This window comes from Phaseolus vulgaris, chromosome 11 (assembly GCF_000499845.2).
Source record: "Phaseolus vulgaris cultivar G19833 chromosome 11, P. vulgaris v2.0, whole genome shotgun sequence".
Taxonomy (NCBI): Eukaryota; Viridiplantae; Streptophyta; class Magnoliopsida; order Fabales; family Fabaceae; genus Phaseolus; species Phaseolus vulgaris.
This window is the reverse complement of record NC_023749.2, coordinates 48,859,223-48,882,854: the sequence shown is the minus strand read 5'-3', so window position 1 is coordinate 48,882,854 and position 23,632 is coordinate 48,859,223. Positions and strand designations below refer to the sequence as shown.

The following is a 23,632-nucleotide window of genomic DNA, read 5'->3' as shown; positions in this document are numbered from 1 at the left end:
GACTCACATCATATCTTATTATAGAAAAGTCTATCACATGATTTTGATTAAGTGCTAAAAGCAAAAAATATAAAATATGGTCATATTCCATTTGTAAGACACAAGTGTTTGTCCAAACAACAATTTATATAAGACATAAGTTTTTTTTTCCAGTCACACATACAACATTATTTTGTGTTGTTCTTATGTCGGATAAACATTGTGATGCAAAAATGATATGTACCTAGTCATAAGATAACATGGAAAATGATCTTTATACTTAATATATAATGTAATAAGATAACATGGAAAATGATCTTTATACTTAATATATATTGTAGAAAATATTTGTTTCTTATGTTTAACAAAGAAAATCCATAGAAGTTTTCATCTCATCAACAATCTCTTGGAACCTGGCCTACCCTAAACCCTAAAAGTGTTTAATGCAAGCATGAAGCGCATTCATCTTCTACATTCAAGCTTATCAGACATAAGAAAGAAGTGAAAGTGAGTGTAAAGCTAGAATAAGATTTAACGACTCTTTTCTTCTATACTAATATAAATACTTTCACAAAGAAAAAGAGCAAAATAGTTTATTTTTGCAAAACTGTCAAAATATTGCCAAAAACTTGTTGTGCCTTAATGTAACTTTGTAAGAACATTGCTATATTCGTTTAGCAAACTAGAAGAGAGTGCTTAATCTTGTAAATGTCAAAAGATGCAATCCCTCCCTAGTGATCAACTTCGTGATCTTTTGATCACAACCTAGACAATTCCTTTATCTTAGTCAAGGGTGATTTCTTGTTAAATAATACTCATGTTATTCAAGAGTGACTTGTTGTTAAAAAATACTCGTACTAGTTAGTCAAGAGTGACTACGAGTCGAAATAGTATTTATTTGTATTTTGCAACGGTAGTTTGTATAGTGAAACTCAATCAATTGATTAGACTGCACGTAGTTTGTGCTATCAGACAAACTGATATAAAAATATCTAGAGTGATTATGTTAAGTATGTTATAGAGGGTTCGACCAGAAAAATTACAATAATGGTGTAATTTTACACCAAACTAAAGTAGATGGGCAATTGTAGAAAAATTACACATATTAGAAAGATTTCACTAGCTAAAACAATTTGAAAATTTAAAAATAACTAAAGTCGTCGTCAATGGTTACGATTTCAACTTTTTTTTCTAAAGTTGCCATCACGAGTACGACTTCTACTCAAAATTTTATGAAAAAGTTGTACGCATGCATGACGACATTGATTAAGTGCGTAATCTACTAAGTTTTTGTTTTCTAATTGAAGTCGTCATAGGGGATGACGATTCAGTTTAAATAAAATATACTAAAATCATAATTTCTAAGTTGATTTTATTCATGCAATATGATTAATTTATTCTCTTAAGATCATAAATATGTCACCTTAAACTTTGTTTGCTATTTTCATACACTTGAATAAGTTATTCCTCATATTTGCTAGATAAATGGTTGTTAATTAGTATGGTTTCTTATCTTCTCCCTTAGGGAAGGCATATTTGAGATGCAATGAAAGAGTTTTTATCTCAAACTTTTCCTCTTCAACAACCTTTTATATTGCGAGCTCTTCAATATTTTTTTAGTGATTTGAGATTTCTTTGCAATTATAAAGATTTTGAATGCACTCAATTATTTGTTGTTCCTCCAATTTAGTGATTGCATCAAACTCGTACACTAAGGTCATCTTAAGAGGTCAAATCTTATTATGAACAAACTTTAATATCCCACTATCATGTCTACTTTGAAGTACTTTCCTTGTCTCTTGGATGTCTCATGGTCTAAAAAAAATCAAATACAACATCTTCATCATGTAACCATAATTTAAACTTATCATCCTCAACAATGGTTCATGTAGTTGTTATAAAAGGTCTTCCCAAAATAATGGATACTTTTGAGTCTTCTTCTATGTTTACGATGAAAAAATCTGTAAGGAAAATAAATTTTATCAACATGTTTTCTACTACCCTTTAGGAAAATTTTAGCAATTTGTCCACCAGTTGAAGGGTCATGTGCATGAGTTTAACTTTCACTTCCCCTATTCTTGAGACCAAAAACAACAACATCAACTTAGTATTTGTCCCTAAATTGAGTGAAGTTTTACCCATTGATAATCTTCCTAAGGTGATGGTAATTATGAAGCTCTTGGGATGCTTAAACTTAAGAGAGAAAGATTTTTTGATGATTGTATTACATCATACTTCCAATTCAATTGTGCCCTCCTAAATGAGTCTTCTCTTCTTATTCAATAACTCATTCATAAATTTTGCATATATAGGCATTTGCTCTAACGTCTCAGAAAAATGTTTGGTAATTTGGGATCTTTTAAAAATATCCACGAAATGAGTATATTGTCTCATTTTATCCTTTTAAGTAGGGATTACAGGGTAAATGAGATCCTTACACACTAGAAGTATTTCTTATTTTTTCTACCCCTTTACAAGTTGGTACTTCATTTTCCTTTCAATTTTCTCACAAACTCAAAATTATTGTTAATCATGTTGAATTTTGAATGAAAGTATTGTTATTTTGGCTTATTTCTTTAAAAGAGTAAGAGTTATCTTTTGCTTAAGTCTTGTTTTACTTTGTTGAATTAAGTGACAACACTCTATCATTTAGCTTCGATCTCTTTCCAAGTGACATGACATTAGTCATCAACTACATACATCTTTCTTTCTACTTTCTACTTCAATTTTATTTATCTCTATTATCTTCTGTCTAATTCTTGTTTTCCTTGCTTAATGACTTCCATCTTTTGGATGCCAACTTCTATAAATATATAATCTAATTGGATTAAATTTGTGAATAGTGGAAAACATTCACCTTCACCTAAATCTTAGAAAACCTTAAAAAAAAAATCTCCTAACACCTTCTAAGCCATTCATATGTTCACTCTTGTGGTTTGCAAATTTGACTCATCACTTGAAGGAATCTCTTTAGTTGAGAAAAACAATTTATTGATAACTATAAAAGATTAATTGCTTGAATATCATTGATTAAATGATTTCTTAGAAATCACCTTTATATCTCTCTTCTCATTTGTTTTTCTAAATTGTTTAGGCGATCTAGTTCCTTTTTGTACTTTCTTTGATGCATTATTTCTTGGTTAGGATGGTTAAGGTGTTTCTTGTGATATAGTTTCACAAAAGATTATAAAGATCTTATATGTGGAAGTTCATTTTAATATTTTTGTGAAATTATTATAAAATTTTGTATGTATAATGGATTGATCTAATGAGGTTTATTACATAATTAGATGTAACTTTCTAGTGAAAGTAAACTAATATAATCATGTTTGTCATCTACTTTATATAAAAACAATATATTCATAAAAATAATTATAAAATAAATTTAAATTTATTATAAGTAATTAATTGTGTTTAAAAAGTATTTATAAAATTTTAAAAATAAGAAAAGAAATTATCATTTTTCTTACCATCTTATTATCTCATATACGTTGTTGTTTTTTTTAATTATTAGTTATGGATATATATATTCGAAATGAAAATGGAAAGAGAAAATGAAACGCGAGCTTATGGATAAACCCCGTAAACCCCCAAATCCCGAAGTGAACTGCAGAAGCTAGCAATGGAACTCTCCGTTAATCCTCTTCACATTTTCTCATCACAACCACTCTCTCTAAACCCTAATGTTTTCACGCTCACACCACCGCCTCCCCGCAGAAAGCTTCGGTTCCGAGTTTCGGCCACCGCCGAGCCCGATGGGGCGTCGTGGTCGCACTCGCTGCGGCGTGGGTCGCGGCGGTTCTGGCTCAAGTTTGGGGAAATGGTGAAGAAAGAGACGGGTCTCGACTTCGAAAACAGCAGCGTGAAGAAGGTTGGCGAGGTTATGAGCGGAGATGAGTTGCGAAGGTTTGGGGCTCAGTGGGTGTCTCAATTTGTCGATTGGAACCGGTGGGAACGCTGGAAGGTAATGCTTTCAATTGCGGCGTTGGGATTGTGTTCTTAATTTGGTGCTTATGTTTCTTTTTTTTGTATTTTTCATGTTGTGAGCTGTGGGTATTAGTGATTTGTGTTTATGTTTTCTGGTTTTATTGGCGACGCATTTGTAGATAGGAATCGAAGTGGGTGAAAATGGAAAAGTTTTGGTTAAAACCAAATGTTGACTGTTGACTGAGAGCAAAAATTGATTTCCGCATTTGATGATAATAGCAAAACTACTGTACTTGGTTACTGACAATGAGACTGGGCCCAAATGGATTGCAAAGAAACCAATTCTATGCAGTGAATAGATTTTCTGTTTCATCATGACATTGCTGTTGGTTATTGGTATTTTGGTTCTCATTACCTTTCTGTTTTCATTACCACTTTGTTATTTTTGTTTCCACGTAATGTGGCACACAATGGTTTGTATTGTGAGCTTACTCAGTATATAAGTCTCAGTATGACATGAATAAAGCAGGAAGGAATTCAGAGTTGTTTGCTTTTTCTTGTTTTGGGAGATTGCCTTGGTTCTCGAGTTCAAGGTTTTTCTGTAACGCTGTCAGATGATGTTTATGATTTTAATTTTTGGTTTTCAGTAATAGTCATAGAAAATATTGTTTTATTTGCTGTTTTTTGGGGCTCAGTGGGAGTCTCAATTTGTCTATTGAAATCGGTGAGGATAGTGGGAGGTGACTTGTTCATTGCTGTATTGGCATTGTGTTGCTAATTTCATGTTTTTTTTTATCTTGTTAAAATTTTGTGTTTTTGCTGTTGTTAAGTGTGGGGAATGTTGCGGTGGTGTTTTATGAGTTTACTTTCTGGTATTAGTGAACAAGCCTTTGAAAGTAAGAGTCAAAGTGAAGAAAGAAAGATAACAGACATTTTTTGTAATTGCAAGGGAACATTGAAAACTTTCCTCGAACCAAACAGAGTATTGAATGAGGGTGAATATTGATTTCCACCTTGAGTACTGTTTTCCATTTTAATTTTTTTTTTCTGATCACTAATATTGCTTTTGGCTTGTTTTGCTCAGTCCTTTGAAAACAGGATTGTGAAAATAACATTTTTTTGTAATTATAATTTAGAGTTTTTAAGTTGTTGTACCTCCAAATTTGGTCCATATTAAAATTGATATTTCCAAAAAGTTTACTAAATATGTCATTTTGGTCCCAACAATTATACCAAAAACTCATTTAACCCTATCATTTATTAGCAAATATGGAAAATGTTTCCTCAAACCAAACAGATTGAGGGGGAGCAATTTCTAATTTCCACATTCAACTGCAACTAGAGAGTGACTAGTCAAAGTTTTGTGGCAGTGCTGTATCAAGAAGGCATTTCTTTTCCTTTTTACATACTGGATAGAATAGGACAGAATTGTGCAGATTTTTCATGTACATGTTGCTTTTGTTCTCTTCTGCTATTTGTAATATTGCTTTGTTCTGCAATTTTGCATTTGTTTGATAAATAGTGTTGGGTTAACTACTATTTCAGCATTAATGTATTTCCTTTTCTCCTAGAACCATTTATATCTTGCCAAACATTTTGATTGAAAGAAATATACTGTCAACACTTTTGGACTAGCATGGTAAAACTGACTGATTTATCCATAAAGGGTATTTAACTATATTTGTTATTATCTATATTGTTTTCTTTTTAATATAAATAAAGTAAAGCAACAATTGCTTTTTCTTGTTGCAGAATATCAAGGACTGGGAACCTATGCGAATTGGCACATTTGTTCTTTACATGTTTGTTGTCACAGTTGCTTGTAGAGGAGTATATGTAGCTGTTCAAACACCTTTCCTAAATCGCCAGAAAAAAGAATTAACAGAAGCTTACATGGAAGTGTTAATTCCTGAACCATCCCCTACTAACATCCGAAGGTAAGTGAATCATCCTTTATTATTACATGCTTTCTGTACATGTGCTCTTGTTATATATACTTTTGGCTTATCTAATTCTTATTGTCATAATTCTCTTAGAAGTCATGTTGTCAAGCTTTTCATAGAAGGAACTTCTTGACTAGTTAAAATTTGATCTTTAACATGATCAAAATTTGGAATCATTGTACAGGGAATCATAACCTTATAAATCTTATCTAACTTATTTTTGATCTCATCTAATGAATCAAGCTCCAAGAACATATTCAATTCTTTAACTGCTGATTGAGCTTCAACAATAAAAGACATCATGTCATTATTAGTTTGTTTGAGAGGGACCAATCGATTAGTAGAATCATAGACGCTTTGGGTATCATTTGCAAAGATATTTTGGGCCCTTTTCTAGAAAGAGTTACATGGCTTTAATGATCTTAGAGTGCACAAAATATTGGGTTCTATTGATTGCCACAGTAAAGAACAAAATTGAAGATCAATTTTCTTCTACTATTGAGCTTGATTTGATGGTACTTTACTTTTGTCTTCTTCTATGGAAACCTTGGCAAGAAACCAAAGTTCAATTCAAGCATACCAAGATAGGTAGTTTTTTCCATTTAGTATTAAGAAGTTATTGTAGGAATCTTAGAAAAAGGGGTGGAAGTCCTTCAAGTCATGTTAAAATAGAATAAAGACAAACAATCTTGTAAAGGGAAAAATAGGGCTGCAGGAGATAAACAGTGAGGAACCCTTGACCTTCACACCAAACAGAACCATAACGAAGAACCAAGGGCGAAAACATGTTAGAAGGCGAAAACATGCTTAGATTCTCTCTTAGACATATTTTCATATTTTTCACTCTTAAGTGGTTCCATCTCCCTTTGAAGTGCTATACATGAATTTTCTTGCTTATAGATCCTAAAATATCAAAATCTTAGATGATCTCTTAGAAATTGTTCTTCTTGTATATTTTATGATTTAATTCCTTCTTTATATTTTATAATTAATAGAATATGATTCATAAGCATATCTTATAATATATACAAGATTAAAATCACCTATAATTATTTTATATTAATTTTAATTATCTTATATAAAATGGACTCTGTTGTGTATACCAAGACACAGTTTCATATCTCTTGCATCTATTTTTCTCTTCTGAACAGACCTATTTGAAGCCTGAACAAAGAAATCAGTTCATGCAACAAAAGTGTTTGTGTTGAATCCATTTAGACAAGTTTTTTGTTAATTTATTTGATTGCAGATTTAAGAAAGGTATGTGGCAGAGGACAATGCCAAAAGGCCTAAAAATGAAAAAGCTGATTGAAAGACCTGATGGAACACTTGTTCATGATACTTCTTATGTTGGAGAGGATGCATGGGAGAATGATGAAGAGGAGCGTGTAAAACAAATTATAGAGGATGATGAAAGGTTAAGCAAAGAAGAGAAGAAAGAACTAACAAAGGGATTGGGCATTTCAGGTCATCTTTGTATAGTTTTGTTTCAGTACCCTATTACTTTTTGCTTCAATTTGTTCTTTATTTTTTTGTCATTATTTTTAGTTTATTTTTAAGTGAATTGAGAAGTTATGATGACTTGAGCATTATTTTTTTGCTTACTTTGATGTTTCATTTGATTATTGCTTATAATTTATTTCACTGTGTCTTCCGCATTGAAAAAAAATGGTAATAATGGAATTCTTGTAATTTATTTCACTGCTGTTGTATGCAGGTGGAGTTCAATCTGAGGGCACATGGCGTGAAAGACTTCATAAATGGAGAGACATCCTTAGAAAAGAACGTTTTGCCGAGCAATTAGATTCTGTAAATGCCAAATATGTAGTTGAATTTGACATGAAAGAGGTTGAAAATAGTCTTCGGAAGGATGTAGCAGAAAAGGTGACACCCACTCAGGATACTAGGGCTCTATGGATAGCCAAGAGGTGGTGGCGCTATCGGCCTAAACTTCCTTACACTTATTTCCTCAGCAAACTTGATAGTTCTGAGGCAAGTTTCATTTCTATATAAGTCTGATGTGATTTATTTTCTCTTCCCATTTGGATATTCATGTATCATATTCCCATTAGTATGTATGTTATTATGTAAAAATTGGTCATGTTAGTTTTGAGGGAGCATGTGTACATGAAGTTTAATGTATTCAAATCTAATGATGAGGGTAGGCAGTTAACATACTCAAGGTAATACAGGATGAATATGTCTTATTAACCACTATTAACTATGGAATAGTTGTAGTTGATGAATTATCTTAATATGTCATAGATATCAATTGACTAGTAATCTTATGAAAGTAGTGTATAAACACACTCCATGCAACACACCTTTCAAGGTCAATTGTTACTTTTACATGAGATCAAGTGACCTCTAATGAGTACAAAATAGCCAGTTGTGGATCTTCTATCATTAGCATCTATATATCAATTGAAGTTTGCATGAACTCTATCCTTATAAACAATTTCTGTACCAGGGGATCTTTTGATGTATATCAGGATTTGAGCTACTAAATTTCGTTGACCATCACTTGGTGTATTTAGAAATTGACTAACAACACAAACATGGGAGACAATGTCTAGTCTAGTCATTGTGAGATAATATAATTTCCCAAATAATCTTCCGTATTTGCCTAGGTTAAGATAGGGCTCTTTTTGATTTGGTAGAAGCGTAACATTTGGGCCCATAAAAGTATCAACAAGTTTACAATCAAGCATCCTTGTTTCTTTTAAAATACCCAAAACATATTTCCTTTGAAAAGTATCAGTAACCATTTTTGATTAGGCTACTTCAATTCTATAAACGAGGATTTCATGAATTGTGTGATTGCTACATACATTCTCTTAGTAAGTGGATTTAATTGCTTCTAAGGTGATGCTTGCCCCACATATTTAAATATTTTATTCACATCTTTAGACAATGTGAGATCTCAAACACATTCAATCTTCATTTATAATCAAAGGAAAATGAGGAATACATGAAGGAAGTATGCAAAATATCCTAATTACAAGTTTCCGATTTATAGATATCTAAAATGATCTTTTATACTCCCTCTCAAGTTGGAACATATATGTCATATTAGCCAAGCTTCTTGCAACTGTAATCCACTCGAGAACCTTTGAAAGATTTTTTGGAAATCAATGGAACTACTAGAGTTAGTGGTGATTTCTCTTGAGAGCACCTTTCTTCTGACAAAAATGACAATCTATCTCTGCTTCGCTTATGAAGGATTGAATTAATAGTAAGGAAGAAGACAAATTCTTTGGAAAAGAGATATCAAAGAAGACAATTCAGTTTGACTCCGGAGCAAGAAGAGTTGTTCGACTATGAGGTGAAGAACTTGAAGCTAACATCGAGGAGGTAAGTTATGAAGAATTTACCCATTACACCGAGAAAGGGAAACAAATCGTGTTAAATATCCTATTTCTCAATATGTCTGCACAGGCAATTTCTCTAATAGACATTTTAAAGCTTTATTGTTACCACAAAAATTCCTACCTCAGCCCAAGAAGTCATAAAAAGTGAACATTAGACTCAAGCTATTATAGAGAGATAGATGCATTAGAAAGAAACTTAATATGGGAGATTGTTGAAAAACCAAGAGACAAAAGGCCATAGGGTGTGTGATGGATATTTATATTGAAACATAAGACAGATTGGTCAATAGACAGGTATAAGCTTGATTGGCTGCAAAGGGGTAAACTCAAACTTATGGAATTGGTTATAAGGAGACATTTTCTTTTGTAGTAAGGATGAATATAGTTTGAGTTATTATTGCTCTAGTAGCTCATTTTGGATTAGACTTGCGCTGGTTGGATGTAAGGAACACCTTCCTTCATGGAGCTTTGAAGAACAACGGTAAATGGAGATTCCTCCAGGATTTGAAACTCATATTGGAAGGAATATGGTATACCTCCTAAAGAGGGCCTTATATGGTCTTAAATAATTTCCAAGAGCGTAGTTTGGGAGATTTACAAAAGGTTTCCTTATTATATAAGCAAATCCACGGAGATTATACATAATTCATAACACAGTCTTAAAGGGAAACTTAGATTATTGTTGATCTATGTGAATGGCATGATTATTGCAGGAGATGATGAATAAAGAAACTGACTTTAGAGAAAGATTTTTTGCCCAATTTGAAATGAAAGACTTGGGAAAACTTGAGTAGTTCCTTGGAATAGAGCTTGCGTATACAAAAAAGGGGGTTTTCATCTCTCAAAAAATGTACACTTGATCTTTGTGAAGAAACATTTAAGTTGAAATGTAGAACCTCAAAAGTTTCTATTGTACATAAGAATATAGTTCTCCGGTAGAAAAAACATCAGAAATTCGTAGGAAAACTTATTGATTTATCAGACACGAGACTAGACATTGCTTATGTAGTTATTGTGGTAAGCCAATTTATGCATGCTTCAAGGGAAAGACATGCAAATAGTTCACAAAATTCTTTTGTAGTTGAAGTCAAACCCAGGAAAGGACCTACTTTTCAAAAAAGAAGACACTTTTGACCCTGAAGATATTTATACTAATGCAGACTATGCAGGTTCTGTTACTGAAAATCTACCTATGGTGTGTAAAGCTGAATTTAGAGCCCTTGCTCAAGGTGTGTAAATGACTTTGGAGGAATACCATATTAGATGACCTTAAAATAAAGGTTGATATCCCTAAGCAATTGTACGTTGATAACAAGTCAACCATGAGCATTGCTCATAATCCAGCAGACTTCTAGGCAAGTTGGGAATGATCAATTTTCATTTACTAACTTGAGGGGAATTGTTGTAAATGGGGATTATTAGAAACAAAAATTTCCTAATATCTCTAGTAATGAGGAAAAACATTCCTAGAATCTACACATTCGTTCCAACAGATTTTATTTCCTTTTTTAAAAGAATGTGATTGTTACAAACAGAGGAACTGAGTATGTAATAATCATGATTGTAATTAATAAAATATTTCTTTTCTTCCTCATTATTCAAGTTGTTACATATCTAGGTAGGCAACAATGCTTGTAACAGCCACTATTGTGGAAGAGTGGCACTGTAGCACAATGATGACTTTGTTATGTCGCAAGTCGTGCCCACTATTGTGCAAGAGCAGGGTGACATGATCTCATCTCACTCTCAGGAGTGGATTGGTCTTTGACATTTGGAAGCTGTTGTAAAACCAAAAATACACTCACTTTAATTGTTAGTGAGTTAATTTTGGGTTCTTACATACGTGGATTTTATTATAGCTTCTGAAATAGAAGTACTCCTCAAGCAAGCTCTAAAGCTTCAAACAAGCAAACCTTATTGTGTAAGTTTCTATTATAATTGTAGGAATAAGGAACATATTCTATATAATCATGAATATTTAGGTTATATATTTATTATTAGGAATGTTTATATTTATTCTCCTATCATATCTTCATATAATATGGAATTCTTTGAAGTTGTTAATTTGTCTTTATATAAATCTCATCTAGAGTGTGTTTTTCAGTCAAGAAGGGGGTGAAGTGTCTTAAATGAATTAGATCCTGTTTTCACTTTTTGGACTTTAGATTGATGGATTAGATTAATTTTTGTATTAGGTAACAATACGTTCAAATAGTTTTTTTTTGACTAAGTTTTTTAATAGATGATTTTGAATAATTAAATCTTGATTGTTAATGTTCAATATATATATATATATATGTATATATATAGTCTGTGTCCTACCTTTTGGAAATTATAAGTGTCATAGTGTCCCTGTCTGCGTCTTGTTTCTTGTTATTGTATATACGGCCCTTATTAGAAAACTTTAAAACATGAATGTAAGGGTTGGTGATTAACGTCGCCTATATTAGAAATTAATACAATCCTCTTTAATGAAGATTCATTTGGTTGACATTAAATTTCTAATGCACTTTCATCTTCTTGATGTTTGGTGATATGATGGGAATGCAGTTTTTGGAATCAAATTAGTAAATAAGGGATATAAATATGAATATTGTAGTACAACCTCTCTGTTTTTCTACTTATCCTGTGAACTCCTTATGTATAACTATATTTTTTGTACATAAGTATTTTGGCAAGTTAGGTCAGGTGGCAGTTGCTGAGCTTTATTCTTTTGGACAGGTAGCAGCTGTTGTCTTCACTGAAGATTTGAAAAAATTGTATGTGACAATGAAAGAAGGTTTTCCATTGGAATTTGTCGTAAGTCACTTCAAAATTGTTACTGGTGATCAGAAATCTCAAATCTCTCTCCAAGGTTCTCCAGCTGGTGTCCCTTCATGGACATGCGACTGATTAACATAGCTCTTATTTGGTAGGTTGATATCCCTCTCGATCCTCATCTGTTTGAGATTATTACAAGTTCTGGAGCTGAAGTAGATCTCCTTCAGAAGCGACAGATCCATTATTTCATGAAGGTTGTGTTTGCATTAGTACCTGGAATACTGATTCTCTGGCTTATAAGGGAGTCTGTGATGCTTCTACACATCACTTGCAAGAAGTTTCTTTACAAGAAGTATAATCAACTCATTGATATGGCTCGAGCAGAAAATTTCATTATGGTAAAGTTTTGATCTCCTATATTCTGTGGGAAATAGACCACAGAACTAAAATTACAGCACAAGGGTTCCTTTTTTCAGAAAATGACAACAAGGCCTATTCTGTTAAATCATTGAATTATTATTGTAAATAAGATCACTATATGACAATTTTTTTAGTGAAAAGAGATTCCATTTTAAAAGAAAAAGCTATGTAAACTTAACCTTATTCCACTATTTTTATGGATTGATAGTTAAATTCAGTATTCTTTGGTTTTGGAGGAGGGAGGCACATGTTCTACTTTAAATTACAGACAGTAATGTAATAAATTAATAATGCTTTCCTCCCGACATGTTGAAGGCTTATTATGTACAAAATTGAATCCAGTATCTCCATTCAATTTTGTAATTGATTTTACCTTGCTCCTTTTCTACTGGATTTTTTTACTAGTCATGTTCTTCTATTTTCAGCCAGTTGGAGAAGTTGGTGAAACAAAGTCAATGTACAAGGAAGTTGTGTTGGGGGGTGACGTTTGGGATCTTCTTGATGAGTTAATGATCTATATGGGAAATCCTATGCAGTTTTACGAAAGGGATGTGCAGTTTGTTCGGGTAAAACATTTGATATTTTCAAAGCCAGTAATCCTCCTCAGTGCTATAAATGTTTTAAGTGACATGAAATGAGGTAAGTTGTTTGACGAGAGCACTTTGCAGGGTGTTCTACTTTCTGGACCTCCAGGAACAGGAAAAACATTGTTTGCCAGGACTCTTGCAAAAGAAAGTGGATTACCTTTTGTATTTGCTTCAGGTGCTGAGTTCACCGATAGTGAAAGAAGTGGTGCATCTAGGATAAATGAGATGTTTTCCATTGCTAGGAGAAATGTAAGCAACTAAACCCTGGCTACTTCTAATATCAAATATAAGGGCAATCATGGTCTGATTTAAAGTTTTGTAGTTTGCACTTGGTTTGATATGCTCATTCAAGGCGATTGATCCATTTTTACAATTCATCAGTTAAATAGAAATCAGATGTTGTTGCTTCTAGCTTTGCTGCAAATTTTTGGTTACCTTTTTGTAACAAGAAAACATGAATATACTCTTGTTTTTTATGCTCTTTAACTATCATATTCCGAACTATTTGTCTGTACTCAGTCCACTTGATCCTTGTGGCTGCTGATAAAAAAACACGAAATTTAGTAGAATTTGTGTAGTAAAAAAAACTTGAATGAAAATCCTTATAATGAAGAAAATGTGTAGAATTTAAGAATTTTTAAATTGTAACATCTAATAGTAATTTAGTATAAATTCATGATGGGTGAGCTTATTTCTCTAAACCAATTTCAATTTCTTTGATTCAAGAGGGCAGTTTTTCTTTTTTCTTCGTTGTATGTTGCTTCAATTCCATTACATCTGCTGGGGTGCTTTAACATGTAGAAAACCATGTTTTGGTGACCTTTAACTGCCAAAGTGTCTTCTGGTGACCCAAATCCTACAATTGCGTTTACTTCCTGGCTTATTTGTTGCCTATGGTGCTGTTATAGTTGGGCTCTCCTCTCAAAGTGTCCATGGTGGTTGGGAGAAAGTCTGTCTTGGCATCACCATTTAGCAGAATATTGTTTCAGTTCTTTGGTTGCTGTGTATTTGTTATGGTTTCCTTTCCTGATCTGAGTATTCCTTATGTTCCATCTTTTTGTAATGTTTGGAATTCAATAATAAAAATAGATACCTGTTGGAAAATACATTTATAATGAGATAATTTTTTCAGGTTTTTCCCTCCTGAAAGTGAATGGTGATTTGAGGTTACAAATGCTCATATTTTATCCTGCAGGCACCTTGTTTTGTATTTGTAGATGAAATAGATGCTATTGCTGGAAGACATGCTAGGAAGGATCCTCGAAGAAGGGCAACTTTTGAGGCTCTTATTGCACAGCTTGATGGGGAGTAAGTTATCACTTTATAAATGGGAGGTTGTGACTTGGACTTATGAAAACAGTATATTAAGGTTTTATTATCGTTATTTTGCCTTGAACAATTAACCTGAGTTAATATATGTCAATGCTAATAGCCTACTTTTATTTCATATAGCTTAATTTTTTTTTTATTTTTGTTATTGTTATTTTTTTATATATATAATATTCAACTGCTTTTCGCCTGTGTGATCTGCTATTGACAAAATTGTATATATGCTCTAACTTTTGGGGTATTGTTAAATATGATTTTTGTGTATGTAATTATGGAAATATGTAAATTTTTGGATTTTAGAAATCAGGGATTGATATATTCTTTGTATCCTTAGTTACCCTTGTCTTGATTATAAATAAAGATCAGATCACACACATTCATTTAAACACTTTTGATTATACTTTATATAGTTATTGCTATATAAGTCAGGTCTATGTTGAAGAACTATCTTTTATTTGCCAACTATTAATATTCCCATCTATATGTGGCCGTAATTTAATTTCTACTTCTATTGTTTTAACATTTTGCATTTATCTCAGATATTAAGATATTTTTTCATGTTGGTGATTTCTATTTTCATCTATTTATGAAATTAGGAAGGAAAAAACTGGTGTTGACCGTGTATCTCTCAGACAAGCTATCATATTCATCTGTGCTACAAATAGGCCAGATGAATTAGATCTTGAGTTTGTTCGACCTGGACGTATTGATCGTCGTCTGTACATTGGTTTGCCTGATGCAAAGCAGAGAATCCAAATTTTTGGTGTGCACAGTTCTGGAAAGCAACTGGCAGAGGATGTGAATTTTGAAGAGGTATATGGTTTACTTGAGGAATTTATTATATAAGTAAATGAACATAGGCTAATGAATTTAAAGAGCTACTTAAGGGTAAAATAGACTTTGATAATTATGGTATGTGAATGATAAGAACGTGGCATTTTGAGAAACAGGCCTCTGTGTAGTACATTTTAGAATAGGCAGTTAGTCTCTTAAGGATTACAATATTCACTGCTTACATTACGAGTCATTTATTGGACCAGATTAATTTTTTATTGAAATTTTGAGATGATCAAAACAGATTCTGCTTCAATAGTATCTCCCTAGCAGTTGGCATAAAGTTGGATTGCATTTTTATCATGTTTATGTCTTCCTATTCGGTTTTTAATTCTTAGTTAGAATGTGAGCCTTGATATTCTTTGAGCTAACTGCGGTTGCTCTCTCTGCAACTCAACAGCTTGTCTTCCGTACTGTTGGTTTCTCTGGAGCAGATATAAGAAACCTTGTTAACGAAGCAGCAATAATGTCGGTAGGTACTGAATTTCAAATATCAGTTTTGGCTTTGAATACCTGTCATATACAATAATAATAATAATAATAAATGATATCTTTTAATATGATAATCATAATAATAATGATAAATATTATTCAAGATCCTTCATCATTCTCCTTTAATACCTGTCATATACATATTATACAACGAAATAGGTTTTTGGGTTTTCCTTACTTATATTTTGCTTAACTTGCCGATTGGAGTTCAAATCATGCTTAAATTCCCACGATTTCATCCTCAAGTGTGAGCCTTTTCCACACTGTAAGATTGCCCTCTCGCAAAAACATTTCTTAACCACAATCATGAGTTCTTAATGGTGACCCTTACTTGATTCACCTTAACCAGCGACAAAGGGAGGGGGTGACATGGGAATGTCATGGTCACCCTAATTTTAATCCCCTGTAAAATTTATACGAAAAATATTTTATGGACCCTTAAAAAAGAAAAGCATATGTTGGTCCCCCTTACCACAATTGTCTGGCTCTGCCATTGACCTCAATGAGACACAATGTCTGAATCCCTGCTAGGAAGACCTTAGATACAAAGGATATATAAACCTAGGATTTACCATCAGCTCAATATTTTGAACTGATCACCAATGATTGGTTCCAATACTAGTTGAGAGAGGTTTTCACCTAGGAGTCACAAGCCATTCCAATAAGAGAACTTAACACAACACTCAATCCAAAGCCTTATGGCAACATGTGGAGTTTTTCTTACTTGCGTGTTACACAACTTGCCTATTTCTACACAATGTTGACCTCCAAATCACACTTGAATTCCAACACTTGTTATCGGATCATGTATAGATATTTAGCTATGCAAACTCTACATTCGAGATGTTTAGTCCTTTACATAGAAGTGGTGTGTTTGAAATCTTTCATTGTCTAGAGATACGATCAAGTTATAGAAAGTAAGTTGGAGACAACCTTCACCTTACTAGTCAGTTTTGTATGATAAAGATAGACCTAACTCAAATTCTAAGTCTTGGAAATATAGATATTTACTTCCCAAATTAAGGAGTGTTTAGAATTAAGGAAAACAATTAGAATCAAGATTTACTCTATGGAATCAGAATTATCAATATGTTGGGGAAAAAAGAGATTTGATCTAAACACACTCGAGAAGAAAGGACAAGGGAAAGAGAACAAGAGATTCAAATGTGGAATCTGAAATATTATTTCTCATATACAGTATATACAATCTTATATACAACATCTATTTATAGTACACATTACAAGTAGTTAACAGCTAACTACCTAACAAACAGATAACACTATGAACTAATTGAATTGGTAAGTAGAATATGTTTGTATTTTTTTGTTTTCCCACTTTAGTGTTAGCATTAATAGAATGGATCATTTCCTGATATTCTGGCCCAGATTAGTGTACATAATTTGTCTCCCCTTCCTACTTATAATTCCTCACTATCCATTTCTGATCAGGGAGTTGAGATCTTATTTTCAAGTAATATATTTACTGCTAATCTAAATATCAATATTTTACCTGTTAGAAATGGTTTTGTCATGTTCTATTTGTATGATTTGAATTCCCTGTGTAACATTTTCTATGTCTTGTATGTATTTTTTGGTTATGATGACATTTTTTCTTGTTCATCTAGTAGTATGCTATAGTAAAATATGAAGTGTTTTAGTCATACGGAGTTGTTGGTTGCAGGTGAGGAAAGGGCATTCAAAAATTTTCCAGCGAGATATTATTGATGTATTGGATAAACAACTGCTTGAGGGTATGGGTGTTCTTCTGACAGAGGAAGAGCAACAAAAATGTGAACAAAGGGTATGCCTATCTTTTTTAATTTTCTTACTGTGAATCTGACATAGTAGACCATTTTGTATTGAACTTGTTTCTGTACAATAGGTATCTTTGGAAAAGAAGAGATTGCTTGCTGTTCATGAAGCTGGACATGTGGTGCTAGCTCACTTATTTCCTAGGTTTGATTGGCATGCATTTTCACAGCTCCTGCCTGGGGGCAAGGTATTGGCGTCATGTAATTGCACTTTACTAAATGGTGATATTTGATTATTACTATTATTATTTTGTCTTTACATGGAATTAATATTCCGATTAAGTAGGAAACTGCAATATCTGTATTCTATCCTCGAGAAGATATGGTAGACCAAGGTTATACAACATTTGGTTACATGATGATGCAAATGGTAGTGGCTCATGGTGGTCGATGTGCTGAACGTATTGTATTTGGTGATGATATAACTGATGGAGGAAGTGATGATCTTGAAAAGATAACAAAGGTAATTAATATATCATTTCAGTATATATATTTACTGCCTCAAGCAATTCATAAAGACTACAAATATAAGATAATTGCAATGTGACTTTGTGCTAAAAATGTGATAGATTCTTTTTTTAGGGCTAGGTAAAAAGAATAATTGTATCTATCACATATTCTCAGAAGGTGGATTTTAAGTGTAGTTCAATCTCACAAAACTAACTTGAAAGGTGATGTTTGCACCCTTTTATATACTATAATTTGGTCATATATCTAGTTGAGGTGTGAAACTGTGGTGGGCAGTCTGGAGTTTATCATTGTTCCCAGAAAGGTTATAGTTTATTTTGCCCTACTTTACAAAAGTGCTGCTCTACTGATGTCTCTTGGAATCTGTATTTTACTGTGTATGGCATCTCCAACTTGACACATCTACCCTTGTCCGTTGGATTTTGGTGTCATCTGGTGTTCTTGTTCCTCTTTGGTTTCATCACCAGATGAAACTGCTGCAGCAGCCCAAACAAATCCTTGTATCGTTTTGTCAGGTGTATCATCTGTCCAACATCCTTGTACTGGCTCCCGAATGAAGAGATAGTAGAGACCATGCCTGACTCTTCCACAACACCACCTTCCTTTAGACTTTTCTTTTTGCAATTTTCTGCAGCTTCATTCATTGAATAAGCTTATAATCAGTTTAAAATTATCGGACAGGTTGGGTCTGTCTAAAGGACCTGCATCAGTTTTGTTTAAATTAGTTTCAGACTTTGTGGCTCTTGTTGTTTTCGTGGCACTATACAGCCTGCATTTCTGTGGTGTTTATGGTTGGAGAGGAGTGCTACATTTAATTTGGTGTAAGGTTATTTTATTTGCTACCCTTTTGCATTCTGCCCATGGGCTTTGTAGCAGTATTTTTCTTTCAGCCATGCAGAAAAGTTGACATGCTATCCTCTTGTTTTACTATTGTTTTTTTTTCTAAAATGTTCACATCCAAGGAACCAACTCATTCGTAACTAATTCATGCTCATGTCCAAGTAGTTAGTGAACTAAAATAAGTTTATTTGTAATGCAACCATATCATCATTTCCTGATACTTATTTTCCGTGGAAGGTACATATTTGCTGTTTTTTTTTTTCATGTTAAACCTTAATATTTTTATTATTTATTTGAATTATTACATCTTCATGGTGTGTATGTGTATATGGTCATACAATTTTTTTGTTGTAATTATTTTGCTAATCGGTAAAATTTGTTTCCAGATCGCTAGGGAGATGGTTATCAGCCCTCAAAATAAAAAGTTGGGGTTAATCGGTTTAACAAAAAGGGTTGGTTTAATTGATCGACCAGACAGCCCAGATGGAGAGTTGATAAGATATAGAGTATAGTCCTTCTTTGAAGCTGCAAATATATGCAGGGTTTACCTTTCTCTGTAATGTGATAGTGACTATTTTTTTTTCCTTCTTTTGTTTTTAGTGGGATGACCCTCATGTAATTCCTGCTGATATGACCCTAGAGGTGTCCGAGCTTTTTTCAAGGGAGTTGTCAAGGGTAATTCTGTTTTGCTCTCGCTCCATCTTTATTTTGTCGCATTTGAAAGGAAGTTTAAGCTTATGCAAACTCTTCACCGTAGAATCTATTAAAGGCTTGTGCTTTATGAACTGGTGTTTCATGATAAACAAATGTGACAAAAGTGATGACAATATGAACATGGCATTTTTGTATGCATAGTGAAGAGAGAACCAGTCGTGATGGGTATTTTGGTTTTCAGCTAAATAATCATGAGGGAAATAAATATTATAAATTTGGTTAAAATTTTAAATGCTTATTATAATTATTTTCTGTGAATATACAATGATTTTTGTTATTTATTTGATATATTGAGACAGTACATTGAAGAAACTGAAGAACTTGCAATGAACGCTTTACGGAATAATAGGCACATCCTGGACTTGATTACAAAGGAACTACTGGAGAGGTCAAGGGTAACTGGATTGGTATGTTGTGCTCCTATTTCTGCTGTCATTTTCGTTTTTCTTTTTTCATTGGAGATAGAAGCTGTTAAAGAATAATTAACTTGTTTTTTGTTTGATATTTCACGGTGTTGTATAATGTATTTACTCGAAAAATATTTCTGTTCCCTCACATGCTTGAAATTGTTCCATAGATGCTGAGGATGGTTTTATATCTCACTTCCTCCCTACAAGAGCCGTTTGGGCTTCAAATGTGGTTTATGCACGTATTAGATATGTGGAATGGAAATGGACTAGCTGTTTTAATCAGAGTGGATATATAAGTCCCAAGTTTAAGGTGTATTTTTAGGAAACAGAAGTGAGACAGAAGTGAGAGAGAAGTAGGCAGGAATTATTTGGGAATTGGGATGGGGCACTCTCTAATTTGCCTTGTTATCTTTCTTTTTCTGCTATTGCTAATGGCTTTTACACGCATCACTGTGGAGTCTTAAGTTGAAGGATTGGAGCACAAAAACCAAGAGTTGAGAGGAGACTCAATCATAGCTGAATGAGATTAAGTAGTTGCTGAAAGAGAGGAAGAACATGTCAGATTTTATCTTAAAGCCAATTAACATTAAGTGAAATTGCCTGACGGATATATAAGTCGCATTCCAAGACTTGAAGCAGGCAATGTGGACTTCCCAATGCCCTCTCTGTAGATGTCTATCTAACCAAGCGAGAGCCTAACAGAATAGACAATTACCAAGATGAGTTATAGCTCTGATATCATGTCAAATTTTATCTTAAAGCCAATTGGCATTAGTGAAGTTGCACGACGAATATTTATTGAGAAAATGGAATCAATGCAATAAATAGTGGAGATTTAATATCCTCTAATAATAAAGATATTATGTGTGAATAACTAAGAATGACCCTAATAATATACATGTATAATATAGATATATATACCTGAGTATATAGTATCATCTGTATATTTCTATGATTATACAGTACTATGGGGCATGTACAAGTTGTTAGAGAGAGAAAAAGTATAAACAGGTGGTTGTAGGGAGAAGGGAAGTAGGTGGGAGTTGTCTGGGAATTGGGAGAGAATTGGGCACTCTATAATTTTCCCTGTTATCATTTCCTTTTTTCTGTTATTGCTAATTCTATTCCCAGTTCTGAATATCAATAATTATGGCTGGAACTCTGTTGTTAATACAATTAGAATTGGTTGTTCTATCATATTTTCCTGGTTCTTATCAGTATGCAATCAAACTTTGATCACTTGGTCTTGAGTTTCCTATTCAAAGCGTATTCTTCTGCTCTTTGCTGCTGCTGGCCTGATATATAATTTTATTTTCCTTTTCCTCCTTTTATGTAAGTTTTTTTTTGTTTTGTTTCTCTTTTTATATATCTTCTATTTTATGCATCCGTAGGAGGTTGAAGAAAAATTGAAGGAACATTCTCCTGTAATGTTTGAGGACTTTGTGAAGCCATTCCAAATAAACCCAGACGAGGTACTTTCTTCCCTATTCCCTATAGCTTAATGTGGTCGAAGTGTGATTGGATATCCTTCATCAATGTTATGTATTGTCACAATCGCATGCAGACAGTGATATTGCAGAATAATTGCAGGACTCTAGCCATTTCATATTATTATTGTTATTGTTATTATAGAAAAATAATTTGTTTTTCTGAGAGGTCGAAAGGTGATTGCTTATATGGTTAATTATTCTCACTCTCTACTGCCTTTTTCTGTTATTCTTAGCTGTCACTATTTACTTTATACTTTTGCATTGGTATTTTATCAGCAATCTTATAATTTTAATAAATTCTAATATTATGTTAGAAATTGAACTTAAGGCCTGATTCAATTCCACTACATCGATTTGTAAGCTGATACCTCCCCAAACTTTATACGAACTATTTAAGCTATATCTCTAGCTTATGTTAAACTAAACACCACAGTTGAGGCTGGAATCAAACATTCCTAAACCAGAGTCTAACATACTGAAGTTTGTTGGACCTATTATGTCATCTATTACCGGAACGTTATCGTACCACTCAAATATATTTTCCCATGCTCGAGATGTCTAATCCTTGGCGTAAGGGGGTGGTGTGTTGAAGATCGTAATCAACTAGAGATAAAGTCAAACTATAGTATATAAGTGGGTTTAAATTTTACTTTACAAGTTTTTGTTAGATTGACTTAGACTTAAAGTCCACTTTCTAAGAGAGAGGAATAACAAGAGAGAAACAATTAGTAAGAGGAGAAAACACTATTAGGTTTTAGAGTGGAAATGGGGATGGAGAGAGGTAAGGTCTATTTGATCATTAATTTACATATAAGTTCAGATCCATTAACATATATGGAGATAGGTGTTTTGGCCCATTTAAGAGGCTTTATTTAAAAGTTTTTAAATAGGTTTACAAGTCAAACTTTAAAAAAATGATCTATTTTAAGTAAATGGGCCAGACTTAGAATCAAGCCCTGTAACGCTTAGCCAATCCTAGCCTATTACCACCTATAGTTTAATGGTTTCCATTTCTGGATCAGTTTCTATAATTTTCTCCTTGCTGTTCTGCTTTTCACTTTCCTCCAAACAATGCAATAATTATAATTTTATGGATGCAGGAGGGACCATTACCGCATAATGATCGACTACGGTATCACTTACCCGACTTATATCCTGCTCCTCTCCATAGATGTTGACACATTCATATATTCCTGTTATAACCTCAGTTGCCACAGTTCTAATTGGGGACAGAGAAATGAGTTTGATGTGGTAACTTCTTTATAGAAACTCAACCCCATGGACAAGAAGGGAATGAATGAGGAAGAACACACTGAAGCTTTTAATTAAACTTAAATTACTCATTTGATGAGTTCTTTACAATGGTAAGCCTTGTAGACATGTCCACAAAAATTAGTTAAGGGAGGAGGTAGATTCGTTGTGTCACACTACTGAAATTCTTTTTTCAGTTTTCGGGCTTGTACAAAATTTTATGTATGGTGAGGATTTTAGCTCTCAAAATTTGAAGCTGAATTTCGTACGCTTGTTGAGTATGATGCCGAGTCTAGTGAAGTTAATGCTTTGCAATTTTGTAAAATCTAAGCATGGATATGATATAACTTTTCACACAATAAATAAATAAATTGTTCTGATGATTAGTAGTAAGATTGTAGTTTCAAATTCTAACTGTTCGTAGCATTATTTGTTTCTTGGTCAGAATTTATGTAAGAGTCTCACCAAATATTAAAAGTATAAGATATTGATCTTGTTTCCTTATTATTGTATCTCTTTATCATGTAAATAAGAATATTCAGGTTCTAAACATCTTCTAAGATGCTTTCTTATTTTCTCGTTGTAGTTTAGGATTGTTCACTGTATTTTCCTATTTCATCATGACTTGTTTCTTAATTAGTTTGATTATAATTGTTAAAAGGATTAATTACAAAATAGGGAATGTAAACCGAGATGAAATGTAATGAATTCTATTTGTTCTGTTCAAAACGTAGGTATTCTTATTTATAACGAAGAAAATATATATTATAATATAATCAATATATTATTTGATAAAATGTTTCGTTATAACAATTAAATTATATTCTAATTTCTTCTTAAGACAAGACAATTATCACGAGGAACTTGGTGAGTATTTTTTTTTAGGTTGTTGACTATGACAAAATAAATAATGCGAAAAATAATAAATACTTTTGGAATTGACTTTCCCTTTGTTATAGTGATAATCAATCTTCAAGAGGCTTTGTTCTTTTGAAATCACATTTTC

At 32.9% G+C, this 23,632-nt stretch overlaps 1 protein-coding gene across 2 annotated transcripts; it reads left to right on the top strand.

The window, feature by feature from the left end:
* The first annotated feature begins 3,491 nt into the window (after window positions 1–3,491).
* Window positions 3,492–23,019, top strand: LOC137815787 (ATP-dependent zinc metalloprotease FTSH 12, chloroplastic). Of its 2 annotated transcripts, none has more exons than XM_068618920.1 (19): window positions 3,492–3,943; window positions 5,659–5,843; window positions 7,099–7,316; window positions 7,567–7,841; window positions 11,942–12,019; window positions 12,136–12,378; window positions 12,826–12,966; window positions 13,069–13,236; window positions 14,183–14,295; window positions 14,913–15,129; window positions 15,551–15,622; window positions 17,324–17,443; window positions 17,525–17,641; window positions 17,740–17,916; window positions 19,148–19,267; window positions 19,362–19,436; window positions 19,775–19,882; window positions 21,277–21,357; window positions 22,476–23,019. In XM_068618920.1, exons 1-19 carry the CDS (start codon window positions 3,602–3,604, stop codon window positions 22,551–22,553), a joined length of 2,928 nt encoding a protein of 975 aa, XP_068475021.1. In that variant the 5' UTR covers window positions 3,492–3,601; the 3' UTR covers window positions 22,554–23,019. The 2 variants fall into 2 exon arrangements, with proteins under 2 accessions (XP_068475021.1, XP_068475060.1); XM_068618959.1 differs by having other exon boundaries at window positions 3,517–3,943; window positions 7,567–7,845; window positions 11,946–12,019.
* The last annotated feature ends 613 nt before the right edge of the window (window positions 23,020–23,632 follow it).

Bases quoted from the DNA above. Each gene is read 5' to 3' on its own strand.
- LOC137815787 (XM_068618920.1), top strand. From the start codon at position 3,602: ATGGAACTCTCCGTTAATCCTCTTCACATTTTCTCATCACAACCACTC. The intron at 14,296-14,912 runs GTAAGTTATCAC...TTATGAAATTAG, and splicing joins ATTGCACAGCTTGATGGGGA to GAAGGAAAAAACTGGTGTTG. The intron at 15,130-15,550 runs GTATATGGTTTA...GCAACTCAACAG, and splicing joins AGGATGTGAATTTTGAAGAG to CTTGTCTTCCGTACTGTTGG.